The sequence below is a fragment of the Chaetodon auriga genome, chromosome 2 (genome assembly GCF_051107435.1).
Source record: "Chaetodon auriga isolate fChaAug3 chromosome 2, fChaAug3.hap1, whole genome shotgun sequence".
Classification (NCBI taxonomy): Eukaryota; Metazoa; Chordata; class Actinopteri; order Chaetodontiformes; family Chaetodontidae; genus Chaetodon; species Chaetodon auriga.
Window position 1 is genome coordinate 20,778,029 of NC_135075.1, and position 14,352 is coordinate 20,792,380.

The 14,352-nt window shown below is 42.8% G+C and overlaps 1 protein-coding gene across 1 annotated transcript in view; it reads right to left on the reverse strand.

Moving 5' to 3' along the window:
- The window catches only part of kif5ab (kinesin family member 5A, b), a 62,442-nt gene extending 48,090 nt beyond the window's left edge, over positions 1-14,352 (reverse strand). The window contains exon 1 of the mRNA XM_076740020.1: positions 13,826-14,352. Within this exon, the coding sequence (XP_076596135.1) occupies positions 13,826-13,954 (129 nt within the window). The 5' untranslated portion in view covers positions 13,955-14,352. The remainder of the gene's footprint in view (positions 1-13,825) is intronic.

Consider the following 14,352-nt stretch of genomic DNA (forward strand, 5'->3'; position numbering starts at 1 on the left):
AATATAATGATAGCATAAATGTACTAGACATTTTGTAAGATCTATATCTGCACAGCCATCTCTCAGCCTGTCAGTCTGGCTAGGTATGGAAACATTTAGTTGTTTGTGTGTTTGTATAATTTAACAGATGTCTTTTCAATTACGTGCATGCACGCTGATGTAGAATGCTGGAATGGGAAGCAAAGTGCGCGTGTGTGTGTATGAGTGGAGATAATATATCAAATTATGCTTGTACATGCAGACATTGTTTTCGGCCCTCAGCTTTGTGTGCCATGTCAAACACCCACATGCCCTGTACAGGCTGCAATCTGCTGCTGTCTGCCAGGAGACAAAGAGGCGGTCGGTGGGTTGCAGGCAGAGAGGGAAAGAGAGAGAGAGAGAGAGAGTGAGCAGGGACAGACAGACAGAGTGAGAATTAAAAACTGGAATAATCAACAGAAACTGTGAGAATCGCTGGCAGTGGGCAAAGAATAGCCGAAAATGAGAGAGATATAACCCATATAAACAGCAACAACATGAGAGACAGAGAGTGAAATAAAGTCAAGATGAAAAATTAAAGGGGAGGTGGAAAACTTACAAGAGAGAATCGACTGAAGGCAAAAAAGAATGAGTTGCCAAGAGCCAGGAAACGAGAAAACGGAGAGGGGTGAAGGGTTGTAGCAGCAGCTGTTGAATTCAGTTGGAGGTCCCCTGGTACACAATGTTTAAGGCCCTTGGGACCAAAGTGGCCCCTGTCTGACCATGGCCCTCACAGACACATACATACAGCATAAAGACAATGAAATTTATACTCATGTCTGTATGCAAACCCTAACATGCTAGGAAACAGCAGTGAAACCATGAAATACAAACAGATGCTTGGAGGGATCGTCTTGGCTGAATTCTCAGTGCTGACTGCTGAGCTAACTGGTGTTATCTAGCTAGCACAAGCTAACACTAATTAGCTAGCAGTAGGTAGCAAATTTCTATTAGCATGAATAGCAAATATAAATAATAATGTGTATTGTATTTCACTTTATTTCTGTGTTTGATTTGTTTGCATTTTGAATCTTCCATAAATAGGCACAGTGTTGCTGGGAACTAAATGCTATCACATCATAGTTTAAAGTGGTAGCATGCTAACATCTGCTAATTAGCACTAGACACAAACTACAGCTAAGGATGATGGGAATGTCTTTAGTTTTGCAGGTATTTGATCATAAACCAAAGTATAAGTCAATATAAATTAAATTAAATTAGGCAACAGAAACTATAACAATTACTTCCTAGACTGTGAAACAACAGCCAAAGTTTTTAAGTTAAACCTAAAACAAAGGGAACACCAAATTCAAATTCTGTTAAATTTCATCCTGAGGAGGGCATGAATGTGCGTGGCCATTATCATGACAATCCATCTCATAGTTTTTGTGACATTCCACTTAAAATCACAAATATCAGCTTCAGGGACCAGATTTCAACTTAATCCATCCAGTAGTTGTTGCAGTAAAAACGGTGAATGTAAACACAACTTTATTTCTAAGCAAATTCCACAGGGAGGCTTTGAGGTTAAGGAGGTGAACATGGTTAACGCAAATCAGTAATGGTTAGAAAACCAACATTGGCAACTGATAGGAGCGAGATGCAAACAGCACTCTCCCATGTCAAGCCACACGCCAGCCACCCCAACCTTCTCCCTAAGAGGCTTTGCACAATAATTACCTCATGCTACATCCACCTTTGCTCCTGACAGACAACAGGTCTTACTCACAAGGCCACAAAAGGTTGTTTCTCAGGAAAACATAGTTTTAAGTGTTTGAGCAATTGAGCAATGCCTTCATTTTCCCGGTGATGTACTGCAACAACATCCACAGGAGAGGGCTAACACAGAATACAACTGCCTCTGCATATGGTGACTATCTGGTGCCAATACATGCTGCGAGGGAACAATAGTTTCCAACACACGCACATTTAGCTCCCATTCAGGGAGGTTTAATTCTTGTCACATCCTTCCTCTCCATCCAGTTTCACACCAAAGTGTCCCTCCCACTAACCAGGAGATATATAGCTGAACATTTTAAGGGAAGAGCTGGATGAGATGATAAGAAGATTAGGCATGTGTTCCTCCTCCTCCTACACATTGATGGGCTGACAGGCAGGCGGCTGCTCATTTTTTGCTCCATGGCTCCTTTGCAGTGGTTTGGTGTGTAAGCCCGACTGAGGGCAGGGGAGGAAAAGAAGAAGGGGTCCTATTTTCCCTTATCAGAGCCAGTGTGTGAGTCTTTGTCAGTCTCTGTATCAGTCTCCCCCACCAGCTCATCAACTCCCCTCTCTCTCTCCTCACACACATTTTACACACACAAACACAACGAGACTGACTGAGGAGAGGAGTTCAGGCTGCCAATGCCTGTTCCATCAGTCAAGCTAATCAGGCTTCGAGCCCTAGATAACAGCATCATTAGTGATTCTTTCGACAACAGAAAAGCCCTCACAACTGAGAAAACTCCAGTCACACAATATTACCAAACATTACTGTATTTCCGAACACACCCTGCTGACAAGCCTAAGCAGAGTCGACTGGCACAATGCCTCGAGGGCAAAACGGCTCGCAGTGTCTCAGATATACAGTAGTGAAGACTGAATGGTGAAATGTGATGGTGGTGGTGTTATTTTTGATTTGTCTTGCAGCAACCTTGTACTGATCACAACAATTTTCTAGCCGCTACTTAATTACTAGCTTAGGGAACCAACGTTTACCAGCCAGCATTACTTTGTTAACAGTCATCTAATAATTTGACTTATTTTCCTTCATCAAGTTTTTTAGTAAGGATCCACACGTTGAAGTGGAGCAATTAGTCCCCCATCAAAGTGGAATACTCTGCATAATTCATTAGGATGAGTGAGGGAAGCAGGAGGCAGAGGAGTGGAGAACAGAGGGAAGGGAAGGGAAGACTGGGCTTTGTTCACTGAGTTTCAGACCAGAGAAAAAGAGCAACATCAACGTCCCCACGGACATTAGTGGAGTGAGTAGAAAGGAACCACATCGACATCCAATTGAGGAGACTGAGAGATGAACTGAGATGACTGCCAGAAAATTACAGAAGAGACAGGCACAGAGAGAGAAAAGACTGTAATAAACTTTCTGAATATTCTTCCATTTGATTCTGAGTGCGTCTGGAAAATGACACATCCACTCCTGAGGTGCCATCATGGCTTGACCTGCCTATCTTTTAGGGCTGGATATTAAGCCTCAGGGCCTCTTTGGTACACACTGAAATGTGTCTGTAGCACAGTCTATCAGAAACTGTCAAGTGCTGTAAGCTGGCATTGAATGTCTATTCATGTTCATAATCTTGTTACATCAGTAGTTGCTGATTTAAATCAATTTTACTCATTTCATCCATTATGATTCATTTGGAGCCATGTTTCTGCTCACCTAGCAAATGCAACTCCAATATTCACTCTCTTTTACCTCTTTCAGTTTTTGGTTTTGACTAGTTCCAGAGGGAAATATCTGGGTCTTCAGCTGTTAAATGCTCCACTATGTTCACCAGCTGGTTGCTCGCCGTGTCTGTCTGCCGTTAAGTGGTGAGCAGGTAGCGTACAGTGGGCTTTTAGAGCTATTTCACTGGGAACAGATGCCTGCCACAGCCGAAAATGACGCTATGAGAGCAGTGAGAGTGAACCAAAGCAGTAAAGTTGTGGGCGGACAGCTAAACAATGAGCTGAAACTACAAAGCTCAGGAAATCCAAGGGGAGCTGCAGATCCAGGTGATATTCCTCTGTAGGTTCATCACTACATCACAAACGACCTCTTTCACTTCGTCACACTATCATTTGATGCATTATTGTGGTAAAGCATAGCCGTTTTAAAAGAACAGTTTGACAGTTTGATATTTTGGGAAATTTGCTTATCCGTTTTCTTGCCGACAGTTAGATGAGATGAGAAGATAGATACTCTCTTGTCGCTGCTGTAAATCTGCTGCAGCTGGTTAGCTTAGTTTGGCAACGCAGGCAGTGAAAGCAGCACAACAGCAAGCTCTCTGAAGCTGACTAATTAACGTGTCTTATTTGTGTGATCCATACAGACCTGAGGCGTAAAAACGATACGTTGTTGTGTGTGGGACTGCCGTGAGCAGAGCCTTTCTGGAGTCTTGTCGTCACCATGAGGTTGCCAGACAACCAGTGAGATATAATGTGCTAATTAGTGACCTTTAGAGGTGATGGTTAACAGATTTTGTTAACTTTGGACAGAGCCAGGCTAAATGTTGCCCTGTTTACAGTCTTAATGTCTTACAGCACCGTTTTTAACAGGTACATTCGTCACTCACTGTCACTGTCAACACATAATGTAAATTTCATTGAATATATTGTTTGTTGCCTCACCATTCTTTGTATATATATGTTTATTTTGTATTTTTTGCACCACTTATTGTTCAGTCTTTGTTGATTCTGAACCCAATTTATGCCAAGCTGACCAAAAAATGGTAATTTGAACATCTACAATTCCATGACACCTGAGCACACTCAATCTGCTGATGAAGATCGTGTGATAACACTGAAAACATCTACTAAATGGACTTTGAGGTGAGATTATTTTGTCAGCTAGGTTTTGACAGATTTTGACTGCATTATTTTGGCAATTCTTGTACAAGTTATGATTAAAAAAATGTGTAACATTTGGGAATTGTTTACACTTCTCAAAGTCAGGCATTGAATAAAGCAGGATTTTCATATGGGCATTATATTGGCACTAGGATCCTAAAATTTTAGATAATACAGTCCTCCCTTTATTTTCTGGAAAAGAGCTCAAGCACACATATACACTCAGGAGAGGCCAGAACAACCTCTAACAGGAAAGCACACAGAAAATGATACCCAGTTCAAACAGACTGGCAATGAAGATACAGCACAGACGAGAGAATGGAGGAGGTTGAAATGGAGGGAGACCAAGGAAAACACTTGTCAGCGATGACGAAGACGCCCCATCACCTAAGTGACATTTTGACTGTTCCAGTGCTTGCCTGCAGTGTCACATTTGATTGGGTCTCCAGCCTTCATATGCCCTCCAGTTATTTACGTTGTAGATTTATAGAAATCCTCCAGAAGATAGAAATTAACCCTGAGAGAGAATTGAGTTGTCGCACATGAACTGGGATCAGCGACCTCAGCCTGCAGCAAAGAGCTTCGATTATAACCTGAGACGGTCTGAGAGGCCGGCTATTCGCTGTCCTGCCTCTCAAAGGGAATATTTCATGTCAAAAGAAATATTTCATGTCAAAGGAAATATTTCATGTCAAAGGAAATTTCCAAAGTCTTAAGGGCCTGGAGTCAACACCCCTCCTTTAGCCGACATCCACCTGCATTCAGCTAAATCAGTGTATACGTAAATCGAGTCAAAATTAATTCACACAACATACAAGCTGACTCCTGACAGCAGCTTTGTCTCTGTCTGTGCCGCTTCAGCACAACAGGGAAAAAGCCAAACACATTTAGCATTTAATACACAGGAAATCAGACGAGGTGACAAGCTTACCTTGAACAAAGCATTGTGCCAAAGTGCTAATATATCTCTGGATGTGTAAAATAGTCCAATCAACACTTACTAACACTGTGGGAATAGACAGTGCATTGACTTCACAAGTAAAATTTTCTCTGAATGTTTTCTTATTTCAAAGTGTGCATGTTGTACCATTTGTGAGGGGAATTAACAATGTTCTACAAAACTAGCCCTCTCTTTTTGATAGTGAAGCCATACTAGGAAAGAAAGCCCTTAACCGAGCCATCAATCCCTCTCAACCAGTAATTCAATTTGCACATGAGCCCGTGAGCCAACCGCATTGACTTTATTTAGACGAGAAGTAGTGCTCCAATCTGAAATGATAATGCAGGCAACTTATAATGCAACAACCGCAGACATCTCTCACTCTGTGCCAAATTGAAACAGAGGTTTGTGTGGTCCTGGTCCACAGTTTCAATTAAATCTGAACCCAGAGCCTCGACGCTGTGACTGATCCTCAAAAGCACAAGTGCCAGAGGAAGACACATGCAGTAATCCACCAACTGTGCCAGCGAGCTGTGTCGCACCATTAGTACAAGCGTCGTTAATGACCACATGTGCCGGAGAATTAATAATAAATTAGACCATAAAAGGGTATGTGGAAACATAAGCACACATTTCTATCAACTTGCTGACAGCGATTATCAAACTCAGTGAAGCTGGAGGAATAGCTGGGTGGAAAATGAAGCAATCCAAGAACTAGCAGTGAGCAATGATTTAAACTTGCTATAAAAATCAACAACATGGTTGTGGGGGATTCTCTTTGTAATTCAGCCGCAACTAATGACAGAGCCGTGCAGTGAGGTAATTTGGATAACAAAAGCCTCCAGAAAAAAAAAAAGTAAATGGGGTGGTGTCAGAATTTGCATAAAATGTAATTAATTAGAAACTCCGGGAGACAGAAGAGGTGAAGTGAAAGAGCAAAAAAATCAGTGTGTTGTGATTATCGATGTACCTACTGGGAACCACAAGGAAGCAGCATCATGGTACTGTAGCCTGGGGAAGTGTTTCTAAAAGTCTGGACTGGGACCAGTCCAGGGCCATGCAAAGATTCAAATAAGCCCAAAATTCATATTTTCCCCCATCTCTTTTATTTAATGTAGTTAGAATAATGTCCTAAAATAGACTAACCTAGATCAAGAGCAGTAAAGGAAAGGGTGCTTGAACGCATCGCTCCACTGAAAGAGGAAGAACAGTGACCTAGAGGAGATGTCAGAGGTCTCAAGTGTACGATCAATAAACTGAGCTGTGATTAAAGGAAACAGAAGTCCTGAGCTTACACAAAGCAGGGATGCTCCTTTTGTCTCCTTGGGATTTCCTTGCTGTCCTATTACCATGCTAATATAGCGCCAACTGCTTGGGGTCCTGGCATGTGCACACACGTGTGTGAACATGTGCGGTTGGTTGCGATGTACTGCCCGCAGACACAGAGGGCAGACGTGGGGACTGGGCAGCATCCTGGGCAGGGCCGTGGCTAATGAGGAGAGGATGCTCCATTAACGCTCCCCGGAGCTGAAAGCCTGGCCGTCACAGCCCACTTCTGTCATGAAGGGAGAGAAATGTGCAGGAAGAGCGTTGACGAAATGGCATGAGCTTATCTAACCCTGGCATGTGTGCACACTGAGTAAAAATAAAGAGGGGCAGAAGGAACTGGCAGCTCATATGCTGTTGAGGGTGGCTGCTGACTAAATTGGTGTCAGTTTAATGTTAATATTAGGGAAAAGATGAGAGGGAGAGCTGGCAGCCCTTATTGGTATGGTTGTGGGTAGACAGATTAGGTCCTTAAAGTCCATAAAGTGGTGTTGATTAGAATCTTGATTTTACTCTTGAAATACAGCCAAATTAATCTCAGCTAGTTTGTTTTCCATTTTGGAGATTTTCACATCTCTGGGCAGACTGCCGCGAAGCAAACCTCACCAAAGTCACTTGATCCCTCCTGATTGACAGGAGCTTCCCCCCTTGACACCATTAAAACCTGCTAGCAGCTCCTACCTAACTTAATGAGACGACAGACCAAGCTGAGCTTCTTCTCTCACATCTTCCAAAAATTGCTGCTGAGTCACGGGGAAACGAACAGCAGGAACATTACACCATGAAATACAGCTAGACAGAGAAAAAATCAGTGAAGCATGTATTGAGGAAGAGAGAAACAGGAAGACATGAAGAGGGGCAGAAGATGAGGTTTGATCCCAAGTGGTAGCTCCTCTAACGGCGGTGGCGAGCGGGAGAAATGAGTGCAGATCTTGACCCGATGCAGCAATCCCATTACGCTACCTAATTGGACAGGGTGTGTGCACTGCAGTGATAGAATTAGAGCGCCAAAGCGTGCACTGGCGCAGAGATGAGGGGAGCCCTTTGGACCTCCATTTCTGATTCTGTTTGGTTTGCAGACAGTTAAATCCATTGCAAAGAAATATCTGCAAGGAGAAACAGCACCGATGGAACTAAAAAAAAGGTATGAGAGAAGAAGATGACTTTACAGTGCGCCCGACATGCACTGTCAACAATTTGTTTCAACAGCAGCTGTTTTCCCCTCCTATTCTCTACCTTGGCGCCTAATCAAGGAAGCGATGGGAGAAGAAAAGAGAATTAGCTCTCAGGCGAGCACGACAGGAAAAGAGCCGCAGCTCCATCAGAAACCAGACATCCTAGAAAGTGGCCGCTGATGAATAATCAGTTAATTTTTAACAACATTACATGCCTATTTTCTGCAACAGCAGCACACCACATGATGATGATATGACTAATTCATTTTCATAAACCCCAGAAAAAACTTTGAGGACAGCAAAAATGCCTCCTTGTGCAAAGTGCAGAGAAAATTAAGAGCTTTAGTGGAGAATATACTGTACTCTGTGAACCTTTTGACAAGATTGTTCTAATCCTCTATTCTTCCTAAAGATGTAAACAGCATTTTGCAGCTGTGAATACAGCAGCCTTTAACGCCCTGGGATTTCTATAGTAGACTTGTAAGCACACAAGAGAACAGCAGCCAGGGAAAGGTAATCCATAGAATTACAAATGGGGTGCAGAAAATAGAGAATCAATAGTTCCTTAATGCGCACATTTCAGTCGGACTCATGTGGAGAAACATATTTCATCGCAAATAAGTTTGTCCTCCTCGCTATCCATCATGGTCAAAAAAAAAAAAAAAATCAAACGCCTCCATATGACAATGACAGGGAGGTCAGTGTGCAGGGTAGGGATTTGATATGATGGGTGTTTTAAACCATAGTCAAGTCAACCACTCAGCATACACACATGAACAGGCGCACGCTCACACCCTGAGGTTCAGTCTGACAGGATAATGACTGACAGTGTGGGTAACAAACACAAACAGGAGACTTTGCATCTTCTTGTTGTATTTCGGTCCAAAACTAAAGCAGCCTGGTCTTTCTCTGCAGTGCAGGCTCAATAAAATGGCACCTCTAATCTTGGACAGTAACAGCACGTGATAGAATGGACTCACAATTTCAGAGACACAATGACCTATAGTTGAAGAGACACTGCAGGGTAAAATCCACTCTGGAGGTTTTAAGCATTTCCTCTTGCTCGCTGAAAATTGGATCTAATAGTCTGTGTCAACAAGTTATGTCATACTACCGTACCCCCTTAAGTTAAAATCAGCCCAAGCGTGCAGCTAAAAATAATCACGCTGGTTTGCAACAACAGCAGCCAAATGAACCGTAAAATTATTTCACTTTGGACAAAGGGAATGAAAGAGATCCTGTTTATCCAATCCAACCTTAAACCTTTTGCAGCTTAAGGAGATAAGACAGGAAATGATTATGGAGTGGACAGCACAGGTCTGAAACAGCAGCTATTTCTTACAGACTCCTAACACATATCCTATTATCGTAACGGTATGATGCATATATGCATACTATCCATTTTTGATAAGCCTAGCCTGCGTATGGCACGTCACGTGCATGGCATGTCATTGCCTGGGAGCAAGAAAGAAAAATTCCATATCTTGCCACCTCTAAGGCGGCCATGATCACTTATTTATTCATAGAACTGAGTCCAAAGCGTGATTCATCGTGGCAGTCTTTTGTGCCTGCCAGAAGATTAGGAGGGACAATCTGGCCCCTGTGACGCCGCATTATTCCAGACAGTGAAATACTAGAGACAGCTGTGTCACTCCACCGTGGAGCAAACACAAAGGCCGTGCCTCTGGGCAGTACAGACTGAGTATGGTTATTACTGTCACACAGCCACTCAGCCCCGCGGAGCTCCACAGGTGGCCATGCATGTGAGATGAAAAAAGACATGAGAAGAAAACTAATAATAATGTGGGGTGTGACATATTGCTATTGTCATCAAAATTACTCATGGGAAAAATTGTGCTGCAGTGCCTGGAAGTGCTTCGAGGAACTGCTGAGAAACCTGGCTGTCTTACCCGGGGCTGTGCAGCTAAAGGTTTACCTGTTCTGCGTACACAAATGTCATCTTTTTCTTTTATGATCCAACGTTTCAAAGCTGAATATCTGCTCAGTACTCTTTGTGCTGCTGGTGAGTTATACAAGACTGCTGTTGGCCCTGACTCACTGCTGATGTCAAGTGGATGCAGCATTGGACATCTTCTATTATGGCAGCAGATTCACCAAACCTGAAGTGTCAAGTCAAGTCCCAAGTGCTCAAGGTGAAATACAAGTCCAAGTCACCGAGGTGACGTCTGAGTCGAGTCTTGTCTGACTGAGCTGAGTTCTGAGCACTCAGGTTTGTACCCCCTTAAGTCTAAAGCTGCATTAATCAACTTTTGCACAACATGTTATCAATGGATCAAATGTGTAATGTGAAAGAAATTACTCATAGACAAGTGGTGGCCAAACTTTTTCCCTTGGAGCGTCAAAACTGAAACGTAATGGTGGACTAAAGCACAAATCCAAAAGCACACATCTGTTGTGGTGTCTTGTGCTGTCAAGATGCAAAATGGTACATCCCTTAAATGACTGACTTCCTGCACTAAGTGTCACTCTACCTGCCATGCTCAGATTACGAAACAAAAGGTCATCATACATATTTAAAGAGCATTTTCACCTCCCAAAAAACAGCATTAACATTAACAATTTATATTGCATTTTTACTTCTTTTGTCATAAACTCACCAGGTTCTGCAGTCCCTCACAGTTCTATGGTGCGTTTTAGCATCTTTCAGCTTGAGAATTTGGTTTTACAGCTCTACTGTTCTGATTCAGTCTCACTGCTCTCATCAGCCTTGATTCCAGCTGCAGAGGGCATCTGTTTTCAGCTAAGAAAAAGGCTCTCATCAACTCACCACAGCAGACAAACAAACGTAACCACTAGCTGATGAACACGGAGCATTTAGCAGCGAAAGAGCTGCAACTTGGACTCTCATCGTGGGAAACACAACTTCAAACAGACGTTAATGCTGGATGTAATAACAACTTTATGAGGTCAAAATAAATCAGTGCAGCCCCAACAGAAATCAATTGTTGCTGCTTTAAGTGGGATTATGTAACTTTTGAAAGGCTTTTTCTTACAAATGAAGTTCTGCTCTTAAGCTATAAAATGCAACCCTGGTCAGTTTTATACACTCTACAGATGGTTTGCTGCTACAACCCTTTGTCTGGTACCACCAGTAGCCTATGGAGTCTTATTTTAGAAATGTTTGGACAGATACTGCTGCATAACTAATATTTCAGTTTGTATCTTTATATCTTTATGACACTGATCTTCTTCTACTACTGCTGCACTGTGACACTAGACATTATTAAAGTTACATCGTCTTGCTTTAAGTGATCCCTGTTAGAATAAATTACATGTTATATTTTGGTCATTTCATTTCTTTTTTGTCATGCTGCCATTCTCACGGCTGATGTCGTGTTTTTCATAGACAGATTCATTGTTAATGTTTCAGTTGATGTGTCTACTTCAAGTGCAAGTCTAAGTCCAACTCATCAAAACTCCCACTGATTCAGGACTCTTCGCTTTTTGACTCTGGCAGGAAAACACGCCACATTTTGTGAGTCAGACAGCACCCATTCCCAATGTTTTGAGGCCCCAGAGATGTTCCTTCATCAATTCAGAGCACACCAACGCACCATCATGCCGTCCCTTCCCTTCTTTAATCTCTCCAAGTGTCCTCCTGCCTGCCACCCAGGTGCAGCCGAACCATCACTCAACAACTCAAATCATTGCTTCTGTCACTTAACAAGTTCTGGAAGGAGCAGACAAATGTGGGGCCATCAGCGCTGCCCAGATGCGAATTGTTTTTATCAACCGTCAAAATGTCGCTACAGGGTCCCTGCAGCATGCCTGCTTGCCTACCGTCTTGATATTTTAAATCCTGATCCAATCTGACGGCCACAGCATTTAAACTCTCAGGAGACTTCTTTTCTTTTTTTTTTTTACAACTTCCTCTGAGAGTATTCCCGAGCTACACGAGAAGGGCTTCAGATGGAAAACACACAGTCTGAATAAATTTGCACACCTAAAAAAACCCAACCTACGCGCCTCCAAAGTAATTACATTCACAAAGATGAAAACGCTGCGCATGCTTTTGTGATTACAGTCATCTTAACAGAGGGAATTTGAGGGGTGGTGCATGAAATGACTGGAAATACATGGAGAGAACTTCCAGACAATATCAGTTCTGAAGGTTCCTGCTGCCATACAGACGGGTAGGCAGGCATCTACAGCAGTACAGTGTGTATGTTGTCCTTTCATAGTAAGGGATCACATTTCCTGTAATCAGATAATATGATCTTACTTCATTTCTGCACACAGCTTCCACCTGTCATCATTTGCAGAATAATGAAGCATGCATTTCCTCTGTCTAACACACTACACAGCCTGAATGGAACAGAAGCGCTGACATCAAATAAATCATTTACGACAGTGAATCAAGATTGTCTGTAGAAGTTAACACTGAGATACAGCTGTTTAAGATAACCTGATGATCTACAAGAATGAGCGTCTGAATGGATGTGTCATTCTTCTGCCGCCTTCAAACACACCAGCAACACATTCACATACAGCTGATGCAGGAATGAATGATCTCAAGCTGTTGTACTGCCAAGCTGCCATTTCCAAATGGCATCAAAATAATGTGATAATGAGCATTCAATCTGCTTGTGGAAGACATCCTGCTGATACAACCAGGATATACAAGACAGTCGCACAGGGATATCTACCCCAACAATGCTGTCTTGCATTTTAATATGGGTGCGTGTGTGTTGCATGTGTGTGACAGAGTAAGCCGAGAGGGATTTTCTGCTGTCTTCATCATCACTTGAAGTCAACCCTCAGGCCAAATGGGTGTGGATCTCTTTCTCTCTCTCTTTGTGTGTGTGTGCGTGTGTGTGTGTGTATTTTGGATAAGAGCATGAGCTGTGTTATTGGTGTGAAATGCACAGTATTGTGTGTATGTTCCAGTGCTTGCATGCGTGTCCATTTCTGTTGTCATGCTTGTGCATGTATTTGCAGTGTGTGTTTGTTTGTGTGTTTGTGTGTGTGTGTGTGTGTGTGTGTGTGTGTGTGTGTGTGTGTTAGCCTTGGCCCAGATGTGCTTTACATCCAAATAATGAGAACATTTGCATTTAGAGCACTCTAATCTCACGGTTAACCTCGGCCTCAGATTGATGAACATGCTATAGCTTTGTTCATTTCCATTGCTGCCCCATAACAATGACAGTAACTGTCAGCTGATATTCAGTTTGCACTGAGAAAAAGCTTAAATCTATTCACTGGACAGAAACAACCCACAGAGCTCAGTAGACTTGCAGCTCCTGATAAATGAACGGTGCATTAAAGGCTGACTACACAAGATACATCACCAACTATCCATCAATCCTGCATTATTTTCTGATACAGGAAACACACCAAAATCCTGCAGATCAATACCACAGAAGAAGCAAATAATGAGGCACAGCGTGAGATCACAAAGGTGGGGTCGAGATCCAAGTTCTCCTTTTTTAACACAAGTGAATGAATTTCAGAAAGAAAAGAGGATCTGGCAAATCATCTGAAAACATGACATGAGAGGCAATTCATCATTTTGATCCAGCCTTTTTTCCTGCAAAGCTCAGCCTGGATAATCAGGGAGCCTTGTTGCTCCTTAATGACAGCAGCACACACCTGAACGATGCAGCATGCTGATCAGAGTATTGACAGAGGTTATACTCAGTTTGATCCCTGTCAGGAGCCTTTAAGCCCCTGGTCTTGATCTGATGTGTGAGCGAGATGAAAAGTGTAACCCCTAGCGTTAGCGTTGATCGACTGCATGGGAAGGTGACAAGAAAAGAGGAAGGGATCGTTAGGAATAACTTACCCCGAAGATGACTGTGTCCTCTCCTCGAAATATTGGGATGAACTTATCTCCGCGGATAATTTCGGACTTGTTCAGTGGGCGAAACCGACACAACACCTTGATATTGCATTCCGCGTTGGCATCAGCCATTGTGCAAAAATAAATAGTGGACGCACTTCCAAAAGATAAAAAAAAAAAAGGATTTCTTTATCTGAATGAAAAATGAGATATTCCCCGTGCAACCTTTTCCCGTAAAGCACCTGGACGCAGGCTGAAACCAGCGGCTACACAAGCGAGAGAAGCAGACGAAGCATTTGGACGAATGGGCAACTACGAGTTTTGGGGAGAGACTACAGCCAAATTCATTAAAGAAATGTAAAACAAAAAGGGGAAAAAAGAAGCCGTTTGAGGATGTGTCGTGTTTCAAACGCCCTCAATGCAAACTCAGGTGCAGCTGAGCGGTGGAGAACAGGTGGAGAGTTGTAAATGAGGGGAGTATATTCCACACTGGTCCGGTCGGCAGTGTCTGGATAGGCTGCAGGATCCTC